Below are 27,190 nucleotides of genomic sequence, written 5' to 3'. Positions count from 1 at the left end.
TACAACTTACAGAAGAAGAACAGGTAAATGTGTTATTACAGGAAATCACCACTGAGGGAGGAGATGGGGCTGTCCAACAGTGATTGTAGCAGCTGTTGAAACCTTAAGCTGCTACAGTCAACTGGAGGCTTCTTGCCACATGGGAGATTACTAGAAGAATGAGCAAAATAAGCAGGTTTATAGTCAATTTGCTGTCTTTTGAAACCCATGATTGCTCTCTCCACCCCCTGCCTGCTTCTCTTTACTGTTGAAGCTCCCTAAAATAGGAATAAAATTTCCAGGTGACATCCAACTCTCATTTGTTTTTACATCCAAGTGACTCTTTCCCCCCTCAATTTCCTCTCTACCGTGTCTTCACTTCATAGTATAAGCATAGCTGCAGACGTTGTTTTACCCCATTCTATTTCGCACAGTGCCTAGCAATTTTAGGTACATTAAAAAGAATATACATGGCATATACAGACCACTGGATTTGTGCTTTTGTAAATGCATAATTATATATTTTCCCTTTCCTTTTATAACATGCACCACTCACCTGTATCCATTCCAGTCTCCTTGTGCAAGGAAGGAAAAGCACAGGAAACTGGCTTCTACTGAGTCAGAAAAGCACTGCTAGCTCAGTATTGTCACGGACTGGCAGTGACTTGCCAGGGTTTCAGGAAGCAACTACCTAGAGATGCTGGAGATTTGCCTGTTGCATGTGACACAGTTGTTCTACTTTCAAGCTATATAGCCCATCCCTCATTCTGCATAAGATGATGACAGATATAGATAGATAGATAGATAGATAGATAGATAGATAGATAGATAGATAGATAGATAGATAGATAAGAGAGATAGATATAGATATAGAGAGATAGATGATAGACAGATGATAGATAGATGATAGATAGATGATAGATAGATAATTGCATTTGCGTAGAAACTGTTTCTCAGGCAGCTAGTCCTGGCCTTTATAACCCTATACCTTCTTCCAGAAGGCAGAAGCTGAAAGAGATCGTTTCCGGGGTGCGTACTATCCTGTGCTATCTCTGCCGCTTTCTTATGGCACCTGGCAGCATAGATTTGATCTAAGGTGGGAAGAGTGCACCCAATTATTCTCTATGCAGTCTTTACAACCCTGGATAGCATTGTTTTTTCCCTGGCTGTGCAGCTTCCAAACCACACACACACAGACCATAACCCAGGCATAGGCAAACTCCGGCCCTCCAGATGTTTGGGACTACAATTCCCATCATTCCTGACCACCAGTCCTGTTAGCTAGGGTGATGGGAATTGTAGTACCAAACATCTGGAGGGCCGGAGTTTGTCTATGCCTGGCATAACCTGATATCACGTGCGTTTCAGGGTAGTGTCTGAAGACATGCAAAGCCACCAAGTAACTAAAGCCATCAAATCTAACACACGGGGCGGGGCCACTTTAACTAAAATGTATAATCCGGTATTTGATTAATTTGTATTAATAATTGTATTAATTAGATATGAATTGGCATTGTTATAATGGGGCTATTATTGGAATAATATTGGAAAACTAATTTTGAAAAATGAAAATAATTGCTTTTAGTCTATCTGGCAACTAAGTTCATTTTGGGGCAGAACTTTGAATGATTTCTAGTCCATCTTTGCATTAATGTCTTCCACCACCAAAGGAGGAAGCCCAATCTTAGCTTTCATTAAAAAGAAGCATGAATCAGACTTGTATAAAGTTAGAAAGCAAACAGTGAAGGCAACGTTCTAAGCCTTATTAGACAGATACGGAAATGCTTAATCACTGCTGCTAAGAATTCAGAAGGAATGTGAAGCATTTCCTGTCTCTTCCTTGCTGAAAGGATATGCTCTTGTAGGGAAAATGATGTCTTGTACCTTTAACAGCTGTACATCTGGCACAAATTTTTAAAAAGGAAGCCCTTCGACCTTACACTTCTGCACAGCAGCTTGTAAAATTATGAATGCTGAAACTGTTTTGCCAGGAATGAATTTTTTATGAACTAAAATGTTCACTGGACAAACATGAACTGAACTAGTCAGTTTTGTAAAAGAACGAACATGAACCAGAACTACCGTATTTTTTGCTCTATAAGATGCACCAGACCACAAGACGCACCTAGTTTTTGGAGGAGAAAAACAAGAAAAAAATACTCTGAATCTCAGAAGCCAGAACAGCAAGAGGGATCGCTGCGCAGTGAAAGCAGCAATCCCTCTTGCTGTTCTGGCGTCTGGGATAGCCATGCAGCCTGCATTCGCTCCATAAGACACACACACATTTCCCCTTACTTTTTAGGAGGGAAAAAGTGAGTCTTATAGAGCAAAAAATATGGTAATTTATTTTTGGGCAGGATAAGCTTGAACTAGAACTTGAATTAGAACTAGTTCCTTTCAAGCAACTGGTTTACTTGGAAGAAAGTCTTACGGAGCTCAGACACAATCATAAATGTCAGCATCCTCCATGGTTTGCTATTCATCCCCATCCCTCAGGTACCTCTGCCCTGAACTTGTGTGTATTCCCCAACACTTATTGAAGCACAGAAATAAATACATACACACAAACACATAGAATCACAGGACTGTAGAGTCGAAGGGACCCTGAGAATCATCTAAGTCCAGCTCTCTGCAACGCAGGAATATGCGGATGTGGGGATCAAACCTGCAACCTTGACGTTATCAGTACCATGCTCTAACCAACTGAGCTATCCAGGCTATAATATTAGGCCAAAGGTCAGCATCCTTGAAAATGTCCTAGAAAGCTTTTAGTTTTTTTAGGTATCTAGTTCCTAAAACTATAAATGTAAACTTGCCATCATGTAGGTAGTACCTGGGAAAATATCAGAAGCCACATTTCCCAGGTGGTGGTGGCCTTCCATCACACTACATTCTTCCAACATCCAGCAAAATTATGGAAAATTGGCATACATTGCAAATGTACTTCATTTACATAGCTGACACAGGATTCAGCTTTTTAAATCCCAGAATTACAATTTGTTTCCCTGCCTTTTTCCCTTTTCTTTTTTTTTTTTTTTTTTTTTTTGCGTGAAGCCTACATGTTTCTATCCAATCTCCGTGCTTCTCTCCCCCTCCTCCTCTTGCATGCTCTTTCCTGATCATATAAATAAACAAGCAGCCAAACTTACCTATTGGATTTATCTCCCTCCGTTGCACCCTGAGCTCAGGTTGGCATAAATATTTCCCCAACTATTCTGCTGGAAGAACGTGGCTGGCGCAAGGTCGCTTAGCAGGGCAGCCATGCCCAGCCTGCTGTTTGGAACCAGAAATCCCCAAAGCCCAGGCAGTACAGCAAATACTGCATGCTCCGATGACATCTGAATTGGACTTTTGTAAATGTGCTCTACAATTCAGAAACTTCAAGTGGAAGTGCAGTCTACATATTACAGGCTGGCGTTGAGAAAGGCTGATATAGGGACTTGAACCCAGTTTCCCTTCTCCCAAATCCAGTATTCTAACCACTATACCACAGTAGCTGAATCTTAGACACAGAACTGATTAGGCAAAGTACATATTTGCAGGTTTATATAACTAGCATAATTTATTCCAAGTGCAGAAGCTGAGTTTCCTTGGCATACAGTTTGTAATTTTATTTCAGGCACTGATCACCCTGATGAATTGTTATCTTCCCAACACTGCTTAAAACCAAGAGAGGTTATTTCTTCGATTTTTTTTTTTTTTAAAGGGAGTGGGTTAGCAGTGTAGGGACGGGGCGGGGAGAAATTAAATAAATCCAGAAACAGAAGTATTTTTATAGAGCAAAAATACATACACAGATACAGATAAATTTGTTTTTAATAAAGGAGTTAATTTTCTTTCAATCCTATATAAAACAATAGCAATTAAAAACTTCATTTCTGAAAGTAAAATATTTACATATGAACAAGGAACTGTGCAAAATTTACATGAAAATAAAATGGAAAGACAGGATTTTTATTCCCTAAAAGACGAAATAAAAAGGTGTAACAGTTTGTAGGGTGTTTGATAAAAATACTGATCAGCATTCAGTTTACACACAAAAAGAGTTAAGGTGCAATCCACCGGAAACGCTTCTCGCACAAGGCTCCGCTGAAACCCAATGCCAGTTCATGTCGCAGAGCTCCCTTCGTTTCAACAGGATTTGCGCAAAAAGTGTTCACGGTGGCCCCTGCCCTTAAAATCTAACATGAGAGTTCACACAAAGAAAGCCGACATATTTACAGTCATAAAAGTACTATCAATAGACAATTTAATACAATAACCTCTGAAAATATAAAGAACCAATTAGTATATTTGTAATAAAAAAATAGGTACAAAGAGGGGAATTTTGCTCTGGACGTCTTTAAAGTAAGCCCATAGCTTGCATACAGTCTTTTAGCAAAATAATTATAGTTTACATAGCCATTTTTTTTAAATGTTATGTGCCAAAAATTATGTACATTTACTGACAAAATACACCAACCATTTTTCAACACTTGATTTCACACTGAGAAACTGTCTTTTTTGATGATTCCTCTCAACTTTGATTTTTATTTAATCTAAGCTTTCACTTTTGCTAAAAAACACAGTGCAAGTAAAATATATTTATGCTGAAAAGGTTTTTTCTTTTTTTCCTTTTTCCATTTTTTGTTTTAAACTTTACAGCTTTACAAACTATAGCAAATAAAATGCATTTCTTTTTTTTCTTTTTCTATTTTTACAGATGCTGATACAACATTCAGAAGTAACCCTCCTTTGTGGGCCTTCAGAGTGGGGGGTTGCCTCTAATAAGCGATAATAACAAGATTAAAAGAATTGAGGTTACGCTTAAAATTAAGTGTAATCTAGGATCTGAACAATTTTGGGCAGGAAAAGATAAATATTTATTAAAATCAGTTCGCTTTGCTAACTGACTCCATTTAAAAGCTAAAATAAAATGAGGTCATCTGCTGTAGACATATACCTATATAATCGATCTCGTTAAGTAAAACTGAACTAAAATGCACAATTAATGTTGAAATTGCTACAGGATCTGACACAGAGTAGCTGGTTATTTGCTAAACGGTTCCATCAGTCTCTATAATATGGCTTGTTTGGCAAGAAGGCCACTCAATCAAAGAGATGAGTTAAACTTTAAATTGTCCTCTTATCGACTCCTCAGGCCTTTGCAAGTCTCCTTACTGTCAAAGAAAGGGATCTCTCTCTTACACCAAAGAGTTTATAATAAATGGGACTAGAAAACGGTTCCTTGTAAAGAGGTGGTTGTCTCAGAGTGGTGGTGGTGAATATTTGTTGATGGGGTGGGTGTTTTTTTTAAACAGTATCCCATATGCTCGTTACAAAAAGGCGTAATCTGCAAATATATATAAAAAAAAGTGTCCCCAGGTGTCTTCTCCGCCAAAAATACCTTGATGTTCTCCACTTTTTTTACTTAAGGAATGCTTTGTATAGCAATAGTGAATGGCTTGTCTCTCGCTCATTTTCTAAACATAATATGAGGTCCCTGAGGTTCACCCGCGTTATCCTTTGCCGTGTAAACTGCCTGGCTGTTCCGACTCCAGAGCTGCCTGGCACTGCCACACTCGTGCTGGATCCCTGAAAACAGAAAGAAGAGAAGTTAGTTTATTTTCCAAGCGCTCAGAGAATCATTGGCGGCGGTGTCGGCGGAAGCTGTGTGGAATACAGTGTGTGTGAACAGGGCAACGGGTTAGTTCTCTGAGCTAGCAATATAGCTGAATAACCTAGACAGCATCTTAAAAAGCAGAGACATCACCTTGCCAACAAAGGTACATATAGTTAAAGCTATGGTTTTTCCAGTAGTGATGTTGGGAAGTGAGAGCTGGACCATAAAGAAGGCTGATCGCTGAAAAATTGATGCTTTTGAATTATGGTGCTGGAGGAGACTCTTGAGAGTCCCATGGACTGCAAGAAGATCAAACCTATCCATTCTTAAGGAAATCAGCCCTGAGTGCTCACTGGAAGGACAGATCCTGAAGCTGAGGCTCCAATACTTTGGCCACCTCATGAGAAGAGAAGACTCCGTGGAAAAGACCCTGATGTAGGGAAAGATGGAGGGCACAAGGAGAAGGGGACGACAGAGGACGAGATGGTTGTTCTTGAAGCTACCAGCATGAGTTTGACCAAACTGCGGGAGGCAGTGGAAGACAGGAGTGCCTGGCGTGCTCTGGTCCATGGGGTCACGAAGAGTCAGACACGACTAAACAACAACAACAACAATCTCTTAGAAAGTTCCCTCTATGTCAGGAATTGGAAGCTTAAATGGCCTCAGCCCTATATACTCGAAGGAGCATCTCCACCCCAATCGTTCAGCCCATACCCTGAGGTCCAAGTTCCGAGAGCCTTCTGGCAATTCGCTCACTAAGAGAAGTGAAGTTACAATGAACCAGGCAGAGGGCCCTCTTGGGATGATGATGACGACGACGATGATGATAATTTATTTATTATTTATACCCCGCCCATCTGGCGGGTTTCCCCAGCCACTCTGAGTGGCTCCAAACAGAATATATATAAAAAAGCAACAAAACATCAAACATTAAAAACTTCCTGAAACAGGGCTGCCTTCAGACGTTTTCTAAAAGTCAGAGCTGAACAATGGGGGTGGAGACGCTCCTTCAGGTATACTGGGCTGAGGCTGTTTACGGCTTTAAAGGTCAGCATCACACTTTGAATTGTGCTCAGAAACATACAGGCACACAGGTAGTTGTGCCTGCCCTGTGGAATGCCCTCCCATCAGATGTCAAGGAAATAAACAATCCTTGACTTTTAGAAGACACCTGAAGGAAGGACTGGATAGGGGAGTTTTTAACTCATAGAACTCTAGCCCAATGGTTGCCATTAATTTGATTCTGAACTGATTTTAGAATGAATTGATTTTAGAATGTATTTCAATTAATTGATTGTGATTTTATGTAAACTGTGTTACTTTTACTGTTGTTAGCCGCTCTGAGCCTGGCTTCGGCTGGGGAGGGCAGGATATAAATTTTAAAAAATAATAATAATAATTATTATTATTATTATTCACGTTTGATGTTTTACTGTGTTTAATTTGTTGGAAGCCACCCAGAGTGGCTGGAGCAACTCAGTCAGATGAGTGGCTTATAAATATTTTGCTGTTGTTGTTGTTATTATAGCTAGTTCTTCCCACCTGCAGTTCCTGTTTGCTGCCTCTTATGCAAATGCCTTCTATGTTCCTTGCCATTTCTGTAGCCCCCTTTCAGTAGAGTAGCTTTCATTTCTTATCCTGACAACAACCCAGTAAAGTGATTAGACCGCAGGACTCTCTGCATGACTTTTATGGTAATACAAATGACTTGGCTCAAGGCTCTCTAAATGGACAGGTTTCAGCTTGGCCCTACCTAAAACAAACAACACTTTATATACTATTACACCAGATTGGCTCCAGGGTGCGTGAGCATCCATCAACATTTTAGAAGACCTCTGGACTTTTATCCCACCTCGCGTAGTGGTCAATTTGTTTGTTTGTTTTACTGGAGTATTTTCTACCCTGAACTTTGTGTATCAAGAGAGATGTGCAAGGTTTCTTGTAACAATAAAAAGAGTGATGCAAAATAATCAAAACCATTAAAACAGAAATAAAGTGGGGAATAGAGACAGCAGGTAAAAGGCTAATGCAATTTTGCAGAACGCTAAAGACATGAACAGCACAGATTAAATACCTGCTGGCATAGAACTGAACCATTCTTAGAATGATGCTAGTCTGCCTTAGCATCAGCGGACCAACATCTGTTTCATAAGTCATTATAAAGACACACTCATGGGGGCAGCATTATCCAGGGGACTTCTGTCCCCAGACACCCAAAGCATCATGGGAACACGGAATCCACACAGGAGTCGGAGGAAAACTAAGGCACATTCTGTGATTTTCGATCCTCTGGGGTGTCTTTTTAACGAGCACTGAACATTCATTTTTGTAGTATTATGTACAAGGTAAATGAGGCCACATAACAATTTCCGGGTCTTCAGGGAATGGAGTCCTGCAACTACTGGATGATTCCCCTTGCCGCCACCCCGATAGTGAGAATGCTTCATGATGTTATCGCCCAGCAAAGGCCTACCTATGAGTGCATCTATAGCACTTAGAATCACAGAATTGTAGAGTTGGAAGAGACCCAATGGTCATCTAGTCCAGGCATAGGCAAACTCGGTCCTCCAGATGTTTTGGGACTACAGCTCCCATGATCCCTGACCGCTGGTCCTGTTAGCTAGGGATGATGGGAGTTGTAGTCCCAAAACATCTGGAGGGCCGAGTTTGCCTATGCCTGATCTAGGCCAACCCCCTACAATGCAGGAACCTCAGCTAAAGCATCCATGAGAGATGGCCAATTCAACCTCTGCTTAGAAACCTCCAAGGAAGGAGGTCTTTGAAGAGAACAGAAGATACCTGGCTCGCTGCAAGAGTCTCAGCTTTCTGCTTCCAAAGAAGTCAGGCCTATATTCAAGCTGGGGCTGATGAGAGTTGTAGTCCAAAATATCTCAAGGATACCATGTTGGCGAAGGCTGGCCTAAGCAAACGCCAATAGGGAGCGGCGGGCCCAAGATTTGCAAATCTTACAGTGGCAGTAAAAAGCTGAGTGCCCGAGTCATTTAAGGGTCAGAGACTGGGGAGCTCTGGTCATCGCTATCACTGGCGTCATAAACTGAATGTATTGATGTGGCAAGACATTGAACCTGTGCTGTAAGATATCAGCCCATTCGAAGCCGACGCAGATGTGCTTGTAAAAGCCACAAAGCACAAGGCGAGCTTGAGGCACAAGCAGTTGTTTGGGGAAGGTGCAAAAAATTCCCTCAGTCCCTGGCCTCCACCCACATCTCAGCTTCTATATATCCCGGGCAGCCAACCGGACACTTTCAACCAACCTAGGTAGTTTACAGCCAGCTTCTGATATGAAAAACTATTCAAATAGTTGGTACCCCATGTTTACAGCCTTTTATGAGTGCAGCCCTTCTGGCTAAGAGCATGACCATTCTGCAAATACTGTACTTTTCCGTGTATAAGACAAACTTTTTTATTGTAAAATAATGTTCAAAATCGGGGCTCGTCTTATACATGAGTAGTGCAAAGAGGGAGACGGGCGATTGGTTGCAGCCGTGAGCAGAAGACTGACAGTGGCCACTGGGTGGGTGATTGGTGGCTGCGGCAAGGGCTGCTGTGGCGTGGCTTATGCTGCGGCAATTGTCCATGCGCTTGCTGGCTGCTGAGCAGATACTTTTTGGCTTTTGTGACGCATGGGGGCATCTTATACACAGAAAAATACAGTAAATGTCAGGCAGGAGCAACTGCTCCAACCCACAATAAACATAACTATCGATGACTGAGGGCGAATTTGTTTAACAGTATACTATTTAGCAAAAGCTCTGTATTTTTTAAAAGGGGGTGAAAGGAACAACTGGGGCTATAATGGCACAGATTTGGAAGTCATATACTAAGATTACATCACTTCTCATATTGTGTTGTTGCTGTAGTTGTAGTTGTTGTTGTAGTAGTTGTCGTTATTTATTGAATTTGCATACCGCCCTTCATCTGCAGATTAAGACTACAGAAGCAGCACATAGCTTTTGTTTTGTAAAATAATTACTAAAAGGCAAGTCAACTTAACAAAAACATATACAGTGGTGCCTCGCAAGACGAAAAGAATCCGTTCCGCGAGTCTCTTCGTCTTGCGGTTTTTTCGTCTTGCGGCTTAGCGGCTTAGCGCTATTAGCGGCTTAGCGGATCAGCTGATAAGCGGCTTAGCGGATCAGCTGATAAGCGGCTTAGCGGCTTAGAAAAAGGGGGGAGGGGGGGGAAACCGCAGGAACTCGCAAGACATTTTCGTCTTGCAAAGCAAGCCCATAGGAAATTCGTTTTGCGAAGCACCTCCAAAACGGAAAACTCTTTCGTCTAGCGAGTTTTCAGTCTTGCGAGGCATTCGTCTTGCAGGGCACCACTGTAATAGGCATGAGTTATCGCATCGGAAGAGACAGGAGGTTTTGCAGCATCTCCTCATTGTCTTGGAATGCATGTGGAGAGGCAGTAATGAGCTGAGACCAGCAGGTGGCATATACAGACCAGAGAATTTGTCTCTGCTCTGATTTTTCTATATTAAAAAAAGAACCACCACCAAGGGAGATATACCACCTGGAAAGACTGCTAATTGGTGTACAAGTTGAAGTTGCAGTTTGCACAAGCTGAGCAGCTGCAGTTTAGTACTATTTGCCTTAGCAGGGTCATATTTGAGAAAAATATTAGGATTATTTTTTTTTAGTGCACAGTGGTACTGTCCTCCCACTCTTTGACCTTCTTGATTCTCAGCCCTTCCTTTCCTGATACACTGTAGTGCCCCAGCAGGGTCCCGTTCATTCACCACTCCAGCCCCCAGGATCACAATCCATCTGCCCCCTCCTTCTTCAATGTGCAGCCTCGTCTAACAGTGTGACCAAAGGCTCACATACCTCAAATCTATCCCTGCCAAATTCTTCACTCCAAGCCCCTTGCTTTAGACAGGACCACCCCCTTCCAGAAAGCAATGTGCTTAAAAGTAGAAACGAAGCCCAAAAGGCTTGAAAAACATTGCATATATCTGCCCAAATACTGACTCAAGGGCTGCCTCCTCGTGTATGAGCTAAAACTATGCAGAAGGAGCATCCTGTTTGATAGCTCCTCTCAATAACTCTAGGGAGTGTGCGGTGAAGAGAGGCAGAGAGAAGGAATAGCACAAGAACCTCTTAGTCACTCGTGGGGTCAAACTGGGTCATGGCCAAGAATGGCATGAGGCATATTATGCGAGCCTTTAAGCTAATCAGGCAATCTTGTCACAATATATTTTTAAGCTTCCCAGAAATGTTCAAATAGCTGAATTTGCACAGTTAGAGCAACAAATTAATTTGTCCAGGTAAAACCTGGGTTTTTGACATTATCTCGGATATTGAACATCATATCCACAAGCTAATTGTGCAATTACATTTTCTTGGCTTTTTTCCCCCCTTTTCCTTTTTTTGCTTTGCTTACAGGTGACTTATTAAGGTCCGACATTCCTTGGATTATCAGCATGCTAGTCTGATTGGAACCAGTTTTGGTAATACTGTTTTAACTGCAAGAAAAACGCCCCCAACATGTGTGCATGCACCAAGAGAGAGACAAGGGGAGCTCAGTTTAAAAATGTCAACTGCAGCAGCAGCAGCAGCAGCAGCAGCAGCTGCACAGCTGCGAGTCAATTAGATCCAAAGCAGCTGGTTCTTGATTAAGCAAACAAAAGCTTCGATTTAGGACTTTTGGCTATCCCGTAACAGATTAAACTAAGGTAACTAAATTGATCACAGTTTGCTGATATGCAAACAAGAATTTCTAATGAATGAAAAGCAGATTCCATATACTGAAGGGCATATGAAGTCAAATGTTCATGTGTACTGTGGTACCTCCGGTTACGAACTTAATTCGTTCCGGAGGTCCATTTTTAAGCCGAGACCGCTTGTAACATGAGGTGCACTTTTGCTAATAGCACCTCCCGCTGCTGCCGTGCTGCCAGCACGCGACTTCCGCTCGCATCCCGGGGCAAAGTTCGCAACCGGGTGCATCTACTTCTGGGTTAGCGGAGCTCGGAACCCGAAGCGTTCGCAAGGAGGACAGTACGTAACACGAGGTTCTACTGTATGCCTGAAGGTTTGTGTGTGTGTGATCCTAATAGCCCGCATAGTATTTTAAATCTACCTTAGATACAGTGGTACCTCAGCTTACATACACTTCAGGTTACAGACTCCGCTAACCCAGAAATAGTACCTCGGGTTAAGAACTTTGCTTCAGGATGAGAACAGAAATCGTGCTCCGGCAGCGCGACAGCAGCAGGAGGCCCCATTAGCTAAAGTGGTGCTTCAGGTTAATAACAGTTTCAGGTTAAGAACGGACCTCCGGAATGAATTAAGTACTTAACCCGAGGTACCACTGTATGTAGGAACTAAATCAAACTGCTTTCAGACACAGCAATGTAGGTCCACTTAGCAGTGACCTGCCACTGGAGAGGAACAATTGTGTTAGGGCTTCATGATACAATGTACTTGGGGGACCAATGCCATACACAGGTATTGGGGAACCTTTGGTCCAGGGTCCAAAGGCACCCTCCAGAAATCTCTGGCTGGCATTGAGACTCTTCCTAAGCCATGCTCCCTCCCCCAGACAATCCTGCTCTGGGTCCTCGGCTGCTTTTGCCTGGCTGGCACTGTGCTAAGACTCTTGCTTGCCTGAATGGAGAGATGTGTGAACATTAACCTCCCATTTATACTATACCGAAGAAAGAAAGTTTCACACCCATTGCTCCACCCATTTTTGCCCCTGGCACCACCCACCACTGGAATGTGGCCTACAAGATGGAGCAGCTGGACACAGACTTCCAAAATGACGCAATGGGTATGTTGAAGTCCTTCTCTTTAATGGTAGGCAGAAACCCTGATCCTGAATGACCTAGAAAAGAAGATCACTTCTGCACCTCTAATCAGGGAGTAGGTGCTATTGCTCAATAAAAACTAAACATTCTTCTTTACCCAGGCCTTTGGCAATTAAATAATCTATGTTAAATGTATATGGGGGGGCAGTTATGATTGTTTTATTATTATGCTGTGTATTCTGTTTTTTATTATGCTGCATAAATTATGGTCTTAATGTTTTGCACTGCCCTGGGATCTCTGGATAAAGGGTGGTATATAAATTGTAATAATAATAATAATAATAATAATAATAATAATAATTCTGACTGATTGGGTTTGAGAGCAAGTTTACTGGTAAGGTTTGGAAGTAAGTTGTTTTAGACTCCGATCCTAAAATGACTTAACTAGGGAGCAAGCCCAACTGAACACAACTTACTTCTAAATTTGCCCAGCACACCTAATGGACTTAGACACAATGAATGCTATTTTGGATCACTGCTCCAAGTTTGAGTAATGATAATTTTATTGCATTCCCTATTTTTCCACATCTTTCTACGTGCTACTACTGCTGAGAACGCAATTTAAGTTTTTTAAATTAAGTAAGCTTTGAGCTTGATTTAACTCAATTCCCTTCTCCCCAGGACTTCACAGACACATTCCCATGGAATTCACCGCAGTGCCCTTTTAGATATGGGTGTTTGGACTCAAATGGATGTATAAAACCTATGTAAATGCTTTTCAGATTTACAAAAGCTATGTAAGATTTATAAAATATTTACTAGTAACAATATAAACACACGCCAGAGAAACTTGCAGCTTCTAGAAAGGGGGAATTTTGCAGAGATATTTCTAGATAGGCTTATGAGCTTCTGCACTTTCATTTTGTGCCTTCAACTCAAAAAAGTGAGACTACTACCTAAAGCAGCTGATTTTGGGCAACAATTTAGTTAATTCATTGCTGTTGTATATTTTACTGCAGGGAGGGGAAAGAGCTGCATATGGGATTTTCTACCCCATGTGCCAAAATAAATTTTGTTGGCCTTTGGGGTAAAGGTAAAGGGACCCCTGACCATTAGGTCCAGTGGCGGACAACTCTGGGGTTGCAGTGCTCATCTCGCTTTATTGGCTGAGGGAGCCAGCGGACATCTTCCGGGTCATGTGGCCAGCAGGACTAAGCCACTTCTGGCGAACCAGAGCAGTGTATGGAAACGCCGTTTACCTTCCTGCCGGAGCGGTACCTATTTATCTAGTTGCACTTTGACGTGCCTTCGAACTGCTAGGTTGGCAGGAGCAGGGACCGAGCAACGGGAACTCACTCCGTCTACTACTGTCTAGTACTGTGCAACTGTCATTCTGCCCCAGGCAGGAATTCAACAGGTTCCACTAATACACACTACAGAACTAGAAGAGTGCATCTGCTCAATTTCTGCCTCTAATTAAAGCCTCTGTTAGAAGAGAAAATGAAAACTTGTTTCAATGAGTGTTATCCAAATTGCTATTCGCAGGAAAGCCTGCAACATGGAAATCATTTTTGTCAAGAGCTATGCAGAAGAAGATGAACTTCAAAGCCCATTTTCTTCCACTGCTGCTACAGCAATAAAGAAAACAAATTGGCAGAGATATCTGCTTTTATATTAATAAAGGTTTTCTGTGAGGCATCTGGAATTGCAGATCGGATATATTGAGGCTCCAACCCTTTGTTTAAGGGAACTACAACCATTATGAAGCATTCCAGAGGTTACATCTCACACACAAAATGCCAACTTTATATCCTGTTTCACATCAAGAAAGATTATTATTTTTTGCACATTCTGCACCACTAAGAAAAGACAGATGAAGAATCTGCTCCAACACATCTTGAAATTATCAGTCCAAAGACATTGTGATAAACTTAACAGTAAAGCATCTTAAAATATTATGCCTGTCAGAACTTACACAGTTGTAAGAAAGAACATGGCAGATAGGTTTAAAGAAATTTAAGATATATAGCATAAGGCACTCAAGGGTAATTAAATGATATGCAGCAGTGGTGCAGGAAAATGTACCAGCAATGAGACTTGCAACTTGCATAGGTGGTGCACGCTTTGTTAAACTTGGGGTGGCTAATTCTAACTCTTACACCCACAACAAGAAAATCTGTGTTGGGCAAGAGTGAAATGTGCTTCCAATTTCAGTTTAGTTTGAAGCTGTACCAGAGCTATCAGAAGTCTAGGATCCAATGATGTACAAACAGAGTTGTAGTCTTGTACCTCTGTCCCTGATCCAGAGCCCGGGGAATCCACTTTCCTCTTCTTTCTGGGTCCTATTGCAGCCAAGGCAGTCAAGTTGGCATCCCTCTGTCTCATTTGTGCTAGTTCCTGTTGCTGCATCTGTGTTTGGCAAAACAGAAAAAGTCACCGTTTTCCTCTGTGTTTTTACTCTCTCCTATGCTTGTTTTGGAACGCAGTCATTATTATGCAGGTGAAAATGTAACAAATGCAGCACCGAGATGATAAATACGACAGGCAGTTTGGGGGGAAAAACATACCTCCTTGGCTTTCTGTTTCAATCTAAGCTGCTCTGGGTCTTCTTGTCTAGATCGAGACTGTGTTGATGAAGAATTTCAAAGTGGCAGCAGGGAGAAGGAGAGGGGAGACAAAGTAAGAAAAAAGAGAATAAATCAGAGACATTTTAAAAATGTGTTCTTGGCTATAACATATGTTTCGTATTTTAACTATATTCCAAACATAGATTAATGAGTTATTAGTTATTGCATTTATCTTGCACTTAATCCTCCAAGGAGCTCAAGGTGGTATGCATGGTGTCCCTCCCTATTTAATCTCCACAACGACCCTGTGAGGTAGGTGAGAAAGCTGAGGATTAGAGGCACTGACTGGCCCAGTTTCACTCACAGAGCTTCATGGCCAAGTGGGGATTTGAACCCTGGTCTCCTAGGTCCTAACCCAACACTAGCACCATGTTCAGATTTTCAAATTTAAGATGATGAGATACTACACTGGTGGCTGGGAGAGTGAGGAAGAAACAGGCTGGGTCCAGCCAAATACCCAGGCACCCACCCCAAGCTCTGGCATAGTTCTATTTAAGAAAGAAAGAAAGAAAGAAAGGAGTCTGAATGGAGGGTTTTTCCCTTCCTCTTGATAATTCCTTGGTGATTTCTGGTGTCCGGATGACTTCAGATCCAATGAACCTAATATAGGTATTCTGATCTCCTAGCAAATTGTGGAACTCAATGGGTCTCACGCTTTGGGTATGAGACAGGATGCTGGCCTCTGCATTATACACAGCAATGAAGTCTAGCAGTTACTTATTTTTCACAATTGTATCTTGGCTCTTCCGTGAAGGATCCGAGAGTGGCATACAGGGGGTTATCCGTTGAAGGAGCATATCCACCCCCATCATTCAGCCTGGACACTGAGGTCCAGCTCCGATGGCCTTCTGGTGGTTCCCTCACTGTGAGAAGTGAGGTTACAGGGTACCAGGCAGAGGGCCTTCTCGGTAGTGGCACCCGCCCTGCAGAACGCCCTCCCCTCAGATGTCAAGGAAATAAAAAACTAACTTTTAGAAGACATCTGAAGGCAGCCCTGTTTAGGGAAGTTTTTAATGTTTGATGTTTTATTTTTAATGTTTGATGTTTTATTTTTAATGTTTGATGTTAATATTTTTAGTATTCTGTTGGGAGCCACCCAAAGTGGCTGGGGAAATTATTATTATTATTATTATTATTATTATTATTATTATTATTATTATTATTATCCTCACAACCCTGTGGGCTGAGAAACATGCGTAAAATTTCCAGTTGTGCAATGGAATTTTCCCTTCCTCTGCAGGCCCTGCACACCCACAAAATCTGCTTCTGGGGGCTGCAGGATGATCTTGGGGGCAGCGCAGGGAGAAGAGAGGAAGGGGAAGTTGCATGGTGCAAGTGGAACTCTACTAACGCAGTCTTGGGTATCACCCACTGTGACTGGCCTAGAGTCACCCAGGGAGTTTCGTGGCTCAGTCCAGATTCAAACCAAGCAGCAAAGCTCTCACTGGATTTGCGCCTCCATAAGGAGAAAGCAGAAGGTTCCACGCTACCCCTTTTGTGCCTGGTTTTACAAAATTCATTTGGATAGGGCATTTTGCTTCTCTTTGAGCCATCATTGAGAGTGCAAAATGTTATTCGATTCAATCTCCCTGTTCAAGGGAGTACAAAGCGTTTTCCACTTCAGTTTCCGGGTTACAGTTATAGGCTGGGATCCAAGAGGCCTGGTTAGACCTGAGGAGGTATTCCCATCCACACCAGAATCCCCCAGCTGTTTTCACAGAATCGTAGAGTTGAAAGGGACCATGTCCAACCCCCTGCAACGCAGGAGGAATCTTTTTTGCAATATGGGGCTCGAATCCATGAGATTAAGAGCCTCATGCTCTACCAGAGTGCTGCTGGGGGCGATTTCCAAAATTGCTGGGAGTGGCTTCTGGATGATGATGAACACTGACACACCCTCCCCCCCAAAAAGGTGGGGGGCACTGTGTGGATGAAGCTCGACATATAGTCCTTTTGTGGTTCTGGACTAAAGACAGCATGCAAAAGAGCAGTATCACACTGTGTGGCATTTAGGGTTAGGAGAAGAGCCTCCCATCTAATTTCACAGCCAGGAGAACAAAAGAACCGCGGCTCTTTCAACATCAAATGCAACACTTGTCAATCTATTAGGGGTGAAAAGCAACAACAAAGCACTTGCCTTTGCTGCGCGCATTAGAATTTCCCTTTCTTGTTCATCTTTCCGCTGTTTTTCTATTTGATCAAGTTGTTCAAAGAATTTGAGCTGGGCCCGAACATCACTTGCTTGTTCGTATCTTTCATCATCCTAAAAAATGTGGTGAAATGGTTTTCATTAGGAAAAAATGGGGGGGGGGTGCAATTGTACTGCACAGCTAAAAGAGAGAATATATATATTTTTACACACACACACACACACACACACACACAGCTCAATATGTTCACTTAGTCGTCTTCAAACAGCAAGTTAATCTTTAAACTCAATACAGCTGGCTAAAAACGTGTTGATGTTTTGTTTTTTTTAATTCAACAATCTTTACTATGATCTCATCAGGGTCTATTAACATTCAAGTGATATTTTCAGCTTCCTTTTTCAAAAAGATTCTTTTCCCCTAAAAGCCCAGTTCTTTAGGTGATGGAAACCTGTCAAGTCAACTCAAGAATATCTGATGCTTATCCTTCTTTTAATATATTACACAATTTCATTTCCAGAGCTTGGTCTAAGGCGGAAAAAATAGGACAGCCAGTAGATCAGGCTGGCGGTTCATCAGTTCCTCTATTTTGTGTCTGATAATGGCTGGAGGTGGATTTTGAGAAAGCATGTAATGGCACCGAATATCAAGACAACCATTGCCTAATCTCCTGTCCAGTCCAGTGTTCAGCCAAATTAAGTTTAAAGATACTCTTAACCATAAGTAAGTCCAATTTTGACCTTCTCTGCTAATAGCTTTTTATATTTGTATTTGTCCTAAGTCCTTTCCATGGAGTAATTCCAGCAGCAATGAGTTCCACCATTCAGTATCATGCAGTATTAGGGAGGGGGGGCAGGGAATATAGGGGGGGGGGCAGGACTACAGGAGGGAATATTAACCAGGCAATTTTGCACATAGAAATGAAGCAATTTTAAAAATTGCCACCCCAAACTACACACCCATTCTATTCCCTCTTAGACTATAACAGCTCATAGTTAATGAAGCTTTGAAAATGGCACCATGTGATACACCTGCAACTCAAGGAACTGTGAGAATTGGGGGGGGGGGGAGCTGAAGGCAACACAGCTGTCAAAAGAACATCCATCAATGGCAGGTTTTACACAAAATCTGTCATTTGGCTGGCCAGTGAGAAAGAAATCCCCTAGAGATTCACTTCACCCAGAATGACAAACCATGGCTTTTCATTACGAGGTTGTGAGGCTTGTGTATTCCCTCCTATCCTTCTTGCTTCCTTTGTACGTGAGGGGAGGCGATTAGAAGCCTCCACTTCTCATTTGCTATTTCAGCAGAATATATCAAACTATGGTTTGCCCTCAAGCCAGGATTAAACCAGGGTGTGTACATAAATATAAACTTTAGAAGGAAATTCAGAATCATCATCACCCTCCCCCAATTTTATCCACCCTGCACTGCCCTCTTCTTAATGAAGTGGATAACTATATCTGATTTGTCATCATACCTGACAGCACCTCCATTGATTTCATTTCAAAGTGCAAAAATTTGCAACAAAAAGGACCAAACGGGAGCTAAACCTAGCCAACGATTGCTTAAATCTGCCCATTTATTTATCTATTTAATGAAAGGCATGCAGACTTTAAAATAAATTTAAGAATTTAACTTGATAGCAGGTTTCAATAACACAAAAACATTCCTGTTGTTGCTTTATTCCCATATTGCCTCCATTGTCACAGCAAAGACCGTGTCTACAAGACACACTTGATTTCTTCAGGCCTGGATTGCTTTTGTTCACCACAATGAGGTTCTCTGCTGCTAGGAAGGCTGTTTAAGGAAGCTTTTAATGTGTGATGTATTATAGTATTTTAATATTTTTTGGGAAGCCGCCCAGAGTGGCTGGGGAAGCCCAGCCAGATGGGTGGGGTAATAATAATAATAATAATAATAATAATAATAATAATAATAATAATAATTTATTACAAAAGCTGTAAATCACGGGCTAGAAACAGAATTCCTGGGATTGCGTATGAGCTCATTAAACCAGAGCTCAAAAGAATACAAGTTGCCAAACCTTCTCACTGTCGGTAAGACTATTTACCTTATAAGACATATTCTTTTGCTGGGCGGTCTCCGATACCTTCTCAACCAGGTTTTGTAACCTTTGTTGCGTTGCGTGCGATACGTAGCTAACTACATCGGGGTGGATTTCCGTTATTCCATGCTTCTTACCTGTGTTTCCAACAAAAGCAAAGTAAGAAACCTAAGCAGCCATTGCCGATTCAGAGCAGAGTTCATGTAAAGAATCACAATAGTTGGTTTCTTGTTGGTTGACTTGCCACTGAATGTGTGAAACGACTCCACTGGAAAGCACTGAGCTTATGGTGATTCAAAAGTTCTACCCATGATGTCTGACCTGGGATGACCCTTTCCTACCTACCGAACACCACTTGATACTGCAGCCCCCAAAGTGATGGCTATGCATGCACAAAAAGCCCCCCAAAACAATTCACATAATGTGACTTACAACCCAAAAGCCCCATGCAGCTGCTTTTCTCAAACAAAGCTCAGCAATTTACTACAGTACTTGGCACAAACACAGCTAATGTTTTTGGGTTTCCTAACCAAGTGGATTGTGCACCTATTGAAGTTATGTGTACTACTTAACAGTGATATTAATTAGTTTCATTTCATTTCCTTTTATTTGCAATGGGCTTCATGAATCTCACTGTGCTGCTTTTTGGAAAAGAGGTGTGTGAGGAAGGACACTATGACCCTCATTTTAAAGATGGCAAATATCTAGCGACTGACCTAACCAAATATTATTTATTAGTATTATATTTATACCCCGCCTTTTTCCCTGACAGGACTCGAGGCAGCTTACAGATTTTTTTCAAAGGCTAGGCAGCAGTTTAATCCTAGATCTCCTAGGCCCAGGCCTACAACTCTAATCACTGCATTACAATCTATTTCTCCAAGTTTGAAAAGTTGTTTACAACAGGCAATAACGTTTGCTAGAAAGGGAAAGACGGAAGGAACACTTGGTAGCCTGCTATAGAAGGCTGATAATTATGCTTAGCTGATGATTGATACACAGCTGTGTGTGTGTGTGTGTGTGTGTGTGTGTGTGTCTGTACTTGTGTGCACAAATTCATTCTGCTTTGCTGCCTGTTAGGTGCAATTGTTCTGTACAGGGCAAGTCACAAAGTTGCAGCAGTAAAATACATGTTATCCCATGTATCCTCAACAGGGAGGCTGTAGCCAATTTGGGTTCCTGATAGCTTGAAACCAGGTTGTCCATGTTTTTTTAAAAACAGGATGTTTGAAACACAGAAGCTACTTTTCTTGTGTGTAAACCATGAGAATATTTTTTAAGCTACAGTGGTACCTCGGGTTAAGTACTTAATTCATTCCGGAGGTCCGTTCTTAACCTGAAACTGTTCTTAACCTGAAGCATCACTTTAGCTAATGGGGCCTCCTGCTGCTGCTGCGCCGCCGGGGCACAATTTCTGTTCTCATCCTGAAGCAAAGTTCTTAACCTGAAGCACTATTTCTGGGTTAGTGGAGTCTGTGACCTGAAGCGTATGTAACCCGAGGTACCACTGTAGTATATAAAAAGAGTCTCTGAATCACTGTATCTAATGCAGATGGCTCTCAGTGGCCTTTAAAGATAGCACATAGACAACTGGTGCCTTTGTCCCATCCACCCCTCATTCGCTATCCACTTTTGCTTAATAGAATGAATCTGTGTGTCACATCTAAGCTGTGCTCAATATGGGCCGCCACTGCTGGACCAGTAACATCATCACGTGGAACCATAAAAGGGTGGAGTCGCTTCGTATCACCAATCGGGCTATTATGCTGCCGAGATTCACAGCAACTCACCTATTTCGAGTATCCTTCTTTGCAAAGGTGCCGGGAGAAGAAAGGTTTCGTCTTTACACGACCTTGTTAATGTGCCCACCAACTCAGAATTCGTGGCCAATATACGTGCGCTCTCTTCTGATAGATTAACTCCTGCCATCGATGCGACATCATTGATATCATCGTCATCCCTTCAGAAAGAGGGAAAAGTAGATTCAAAATAAGTATTTTTTTTAATCTGGAAATTTGCAAAAATGCCAGGAATTTGCAAAACAGAGAACTGTATTCAATGGGCAGCTGAATAGATATATAGAACGGTATAACAGACTGGGGGTCAGGAATCAAGGAGGAAGAGATGGGGTGGCCCAGCAACAAAATAAAATATAAAGGATATCCAGGTCAAGCCTAGCTTCTTGTAGGCTGGTACTACTGCCCTTTCCTTCCCACAGGAAAGAAGAATAAGCAAGATGCGCTGCTCCCCGGTTCCAGCTGTGCATTTTATACGCAATGCATGTAAGTCGACCTTTTCATGGGAGACTTAAGATACGGGGCTCCTCTATTCCCTCTCATACTTAAGCCACCTGGTAGAAACTGAAGACCACTTCCATCACCCCTAATATCTGTGGGGAGGGAAAATTAGTGGTGTATTGAGATGGAGGAGTAAGAAAAGAAGAATGCTTCCTTGGTTCCCCTCTCGCTTGGGGTTTCTTCTCTCTTTGTTGCCCCTAAAATCAGGAAGGGCTTTCAGACCATTCCATCTCTCCTTCTCTTTTTTAAAAGGTATATTGGCAGGACACATTGCTCCCCCCACCAGAGAATGGATTCTTCTGGGGATTTCCCCCTTCGCTGCTGCCTCACAGAAGTGGGAGGAGATGTAAGAAAGGAGAAACCAAGAGGGCCTGATCCAGCATTCTTTGAACCCCTTTGCTCAAACTGACAGAGCCTAGTCCATCAAAGTAGGCTGCCAGAAGGCGTCTACACATGAGAATCTCTGTGCTTTAACCTATCAAACATGGGGAGGCATATAGAGTATAGGTAGGCAAACTAAGGCCAGATCCGGCCCAATCGCCTTCTAAATCCGGCCCACGGATGGTCTGGGAATCAGCGTGTTTTTACATGAGTAGAATGTGTCCTTTTATTTAAAATGCATCTCTGGGTTATTTGTGGGGCATAGGAATTCTTTCATTCCCCCCCCCCAAAAAAAGTCCGGCCCCCCACCTGGTCTGAGGGACAGTGGATCAGCCCCCTGCTGAAAGAGTTTGCTAACCCCTGATATAGAGGGAAGCATTTAGGAGTGTGCCTGCCCAGATTCCAGAAAGATTTGAGAGACACTGGGCAGTATAATAAATACAGAAATGCAATTCAGCATGGAAGACAGAATGAGCCTACTATATTTGCTAATCCAGATAAGAAGATATTTAAAAGATCAGTATTTATTCCCTGGGTGCTGCAAATCTGCAGCTACTGAGAAAGCAACATAAGGCATAACCAAAACACACACACACACACAAAGTATCTGCCGCAGGGACAGGTGTCATTTCCAGGACTGCCACCCCCCTCCTGCAAATCTCTTTGCACAAATGCACAGGATTACTTACCTAAAAGAACCTCCCCCAGGTTCTTTGAGTTTGTTTTTTTGAGCAGCAGCTGCTTGAGTTGAAAGTGTAGAAAGAGCTTTGGTTCCAGGTAATACTGTCTGTTTTACCACAGGGACTGCAAGGGAAGGAAATCAAGAAAAATGCTCTGTAATTCAGAATCCACACAAACACACCAAAACCAGCAGAATGGTGCAAAGTCTTTACCTGAAGCAGAATTAAGAGGAGAGGGAGTTAAGCATAGAGTATGCATAGTCCTGCCCCATGACCTGATAAATCTGCTACCTGAGATGCTAGCTCAGAAAGAATGTACATTTGCTGTGCAGGTTTTCTGACTTTCAAGAATCGGATAAAAAAACTTCTCCAAAACTAGCATGTACCATTAATGGGCCCTGTGACTGAAAACATTATTTTCCAAGTGCAATGTTATGACACTGCATCAGATGGCTGGTTTTTTTAAATTTAAAAAAAAATCCCATTATAATAAATAACAAGAATGCTTCTCTCTTACCTGTCTGAAGTGGGTTTAGCTGAATTTGTTGAGGAGCAGTAAGCATAATACGGTTGTGCGGTGGCCGCAAGGCTACCATAGGGGTCTGTGTCAATGTCACCTGTGGTGGCCTAATCAACGTGCCTGGCTTCTGAGACTGCTGAATAACCTGAAAACATTTGAAGAGACATTCATTTCAATAAACGAGCTAAGAACAAGAAAGCCTAGGTGCACTTTTTTTATAACATGAATACAAAGCTGGAAATGAATGAATTGCAGCTAAAATATTATGCCAATTTTTCACATGGCCTCGTCCTTCCCATGCCTACCCCCCTAATATTCTTAAGAGGGTCTCTTCTCCAGCCTTCAGATATTAGCTGGAAGCGGGGAGGCAGAAAAGGGTCCTTTCCTTCCACTCTGCAGTTTTAATCTGAAATCTTAGGCGCAGTACTGCACCCAGAACTCAGAAACTGCTTGTGCTAATTAAATTCCCTGTCGCAAAATGAGCCTAGAACAATAGGAGTTTCGAACACTGACCTTGAGCTCCTTGGAGGAAAAGGTGGCAGAGAAACGTAAGAAATGAATAAAAGTTTGAGAGTAGTTGCAGTTGACTAAGAATGCCAATTCAACTGACAGCTTTTGGAACCCTTTAACCAGGCTTTTTTTCAGCAGGATCTCACTGGTACTCAATTCCAGCACTTCTCAGGTGGGCGCCATTGCCATAAGAGAACACGGAGGGCATTAAGGCTGAGTTCTGGCACCTCTTTTTCTAGAAAAATAGCACTGCCTTTAACTATGCCGCTAGTCTCTCAAATTAAAGCAGGCCATATGTGAAAAGGGTATTTTCCACATCAACCTAATAGGGTCTAGAGATGCACGATAAAAGATTTGCTTTATGCAGTCCTGGAGTGGCCCCTTGTTTTATACAACCACTACAGCCCTGTCCAAAGTTTTTCAAGAATGAACACCATTATTTTTAGTGGGTGATGTTGCTCTGCCAGACTTTGGGATACAAGGTTGTCAGAAGCCTCTCCCCATTTAATGCATAATTTAGATACACCTTGTGAATCATGAGTGTATCTTGCCATAAAGCCCCATTCCCCTGCAGTAAAGGAGCAGTGGGTTTAACAATAGCCCATCCTCACAGCTGCAAGTACAGGAAGAGAAACAGCTTAGTTATTCAAGTAACTAAGAGCAGGAATGCTGACAGGCAAGTGCGGGTAGTCAAATCCAATACAGGTTTGAATCATTAGACACTAGCAAAATCAAACTAAAGAATACAGTGGTGCCTCGCAAGACGAAATTAGTCCGTTCCGTGAGGCTCTTCGTATAGCGGTTTTTTCGTCTTGCGAAGCAAACCCATTGACAGTTTAGCGGATTAGCGCTATTAGCGGTTTAGCGGCTTTTAGCGGATCAGCTGATAAGCGGCTTATCAGCGGATCAGCTGATAAGCGGCTTAGGGCTTAGGAAAAGTGGGGGGAAGGGAAAAAACCCCGCAGGAACTCGCAAGACATTTTCGTCTTGCGAAGCAAGCCCATAGGGAAATTCGTTTTGCGAAGCGCCTCCAAAACGGAAAACCCTTTCGTCTAGCAGGTTTTCCGTCTTGCGAGGCATTCGTCTTGCAGGGCACCACTGTACTGTCATTTACAGAACCTCTTTCAGAGAGGTTATCAATGCACATACGCAACAGCTGCCTTGCCATTCATTTAGTGCGCTGTTTGGTCTCTTATCAGTAGCCAGCCTAATGCTCCTAGGAACCTTGCAATCATGGTACAATGGATATAGCTATCCCCTACTGCTTGCCCCTAGCCTCTGGCAAATCATTTATATGCTGATTCTGAACATGCAAGTTTTAAGTGTTGTAGTTCGAAGAACTTTTCTCCATGAACTTTTAAAAGCTACCTGCTGCTACTAGCTATCTTGCAGAAATGAATCCAAGAAGTTGCTTTGGGCCTATGCGAAGCAGTACCTCCCTTTAATTTCTCCTGTACCTACTGCCAATAAACTCTTGGTTTTCAGAGAGGCTGTGATGGCAACAACACACAGCAACTGCTAGAGTAAGGACAGAAGTTGTGTCATGCAGCTCAGGGCCAATGCACAAAAGTTTGTAATATATCCTTGATAGAGCTTTTTCTTTCTCAAGAAAAAGGAGGTATTGGTAAAGGGCATGTGAAGCAGAGAAACAGCTTTGGGGGGTGGGAATCACTGACTCTTTCTACATCTACAGCTTTTCCATTCTGAATTGCTCTCTCCCCTCCTCCTTCCACACCAAAGCTACTTTTCCTTGCAGCTGAAATCCAGCTGGGAGCAATTTGGAGCAGAAAAATGGGTAGGGAGAGGGTCAAGCATACACGCTTTACATGCCCACCTCCTTAATATGCTGTTCCTGAGATGATGGAAAAGGAGACCATTGACTACGGAGCAACACACATTTCTACCAACTGATAAACATGCACGAAATATCGACAAGATATTTGGTTTTACATTCAGTTTATGCCCATTACTGACTGGGGTTAGGAAGGAAAGGATTCAGTTTTCTGGGAGGTAAAGTGTAGGATTGGTTAATTTTGGTTTACACACCACCTGCGTGGGCTGCCCTTGTTTGCCAACCCCAACTTGCGTCGGCTGCGTTAGACTGATGACCGGCTGCTGCAAGGTACTTGTGACGGTGGCAGGGGTCTTTCCTGCTGTACGCTGAACTGAGCCGCTCAGCATCACCGCTGTCAGGGCCGTCGTGGGCTGCGTCGTGGGCTGCTGCTGCTGGCTTTGCTGAATGAAAGCCGCCGAATCTGGAGTCAGCTGTCTCAAGGCAGGTAAGCTCCGCTACGGGAACAAAAGAGGAAGTGACGTCACACTGCTGTGTGTGTAAGCATCACACACACACCCAAAAAATTAGCATCAAGTTTCAGTTATCCCTAGAGGCATCGGAAATGTGCAGTAGTTTGTGGTGAGTGACAACCCCATGTAGCATACTGTTAGACAAGGAACACAGTCAAGAATCAGAAGTTATCTCAAGTCTTGCTATCCAGAGATAAAAATCCCTATCAAACAAGGAATCTTTTTTTCCCCAAGTAAATTTTTATTGTTTTCCTTACATATTCTTTTCCAACAAACCATATTAATGCCATACATTTCCTTTGACTGCCGAGTCGCGACTCCCGCCCCCCTGCAATTGGTATTTTTAACCCCTTTCTATCGCGCACATCATTCTCACAATAGTACTATTATACATTGAAGGTATTATGTCAATCCTGCTAGTGTCTTGACCTCTTTACAATTCTCCTTTAAATATTCAATAAATTTACTCCAGTTATTTTGGTATCTTTGGTCTTCCTGGTCCCGGATCCTATCAAACAAGGAATCTTAGGTTGTATTTGTAATACTTACTTGTCCAAAGGGGACAAACTTTCTCTGTGGAACAGTAAACTCTATACTCCAGCCAAGCAAACAACCTGGCTACAATATTTCACGAGAGGGGCAAATCAATAGCCCAAAACTGTGCCGGCTTTGCCTTCCAATTCATTTCAATTACTGAATTGACCACACTGACGCCCCCATTTGCAGGGACAAGTGAAGGTAACCCATCTTGCAGAGTTGTTGTAAAGATGCCTGTGCAGCGTGAGAAGTGCTAAAGGCAACTTACGAGTTGTGCGTACCTCTTAATACCCTGGGATGAAAATAGTACTTGGGAATCTGCCTCAAAGCAGGGAAAAGCCCATCCTTGAAGAGGAAATAAAATCTGCAGTCTGCAACTCTTGACTGCACAGGCTTGACAGGAATGCTCAAAGGACTGACGTCTGAGACAAGGAGTGCCTCATGAGTGCAAAATCTGACATTTCTGTGCAGATCCCCTAAGACGGACTGGAAATACTGTGGATTTTACCACATTATCAGCAGGAACCAAACAAAAACGCAGAGTATACTGCATTAATAATAATAATAATAATAATAATAATAATAATAATAATAATAACAACAACAACAACAACAACAATAATATTTTATTTGTACCCTGCCCATCTGACTTGGTTGCAAACAGTATGGAGCTGGCTAATAGTTAACCAATGGAACTGGCTCACAGAATTCTTATTCTTCCTATTATTATTGTTGTTGTTGTTGTTGTTAAAATGCCATTCAT

The 27,190-nt window shown here is 42.4% G+C and overlaps 1 protein-coding gene across 3 annotated transcripts in view; it reads right to left on the bottom strand.

Moving 5' to 3' along the window:
- Positions 1-3,777: 3,777 nt before the first annotated feature.
- TAF4 (TATA-box binding protein associated factor 4) overlaps positions 3,778-27,190 on the bottom strand; it is a 73,031-nt gene continuing 49,618 nt past the window's right edge. For all 3 annotated transcript variants that reach the window (XM_081867548.1, XM_081867549.1, XM_081867550.1), the window contains 9 exons: positions 25,633-25,875; positions 23,074-23,221; positions 22,566-22,680; positions 20,989-21,158; positions 19,205-19,335; positions 17,121-17,246; positions 14,924-14,980; positions 14,646-14,765; positions 3,778-5,553 (listed from right to left, as the gene is read on the bottom strand). In XM_081867548.1, coding sequence (XP_081723674.1) covers positions 5,386-5,553; positions 14,646-14,765; positions 14,924-14,980; positions 17,121-17,246; positions 19,205-19,335; positions 20,989-21,158; positions 22,566-22,680; positions 23,074-23,221; positions 25,633-25,875 — 1,278 coding nt within the window. In that variant the 3' untranslated portion in view covers positions 3,778-5,385. The remainder of the gene's footprint in view (positions 5,554-14,645; positions 14,766-14,923; positions 14,981-17,120; positions 17,247-19,204; positions 19,336-20,988; positions 21,159-22,565; positions 22,681-23,073; positions 23,222-25,632; positions 25,876-27,190) is intronic.

This window comes from Podarcis erhardii, assembly GCF_964252035.2.
Source record: "Podarcis erhardii genome assembly, chromosome: 6".
Lineage (NCBI taxonomy): Eukaryota > Metazoa > Chordata > Lepidosauria > Squamata > Lacertidae > Podarcis > Podarcis erhardii.
The sequence above is the reverse complement of the archived record's forward strand: the minus strand, read 5'-3'. Positions and strand labels throughout refer to the sequence as shown.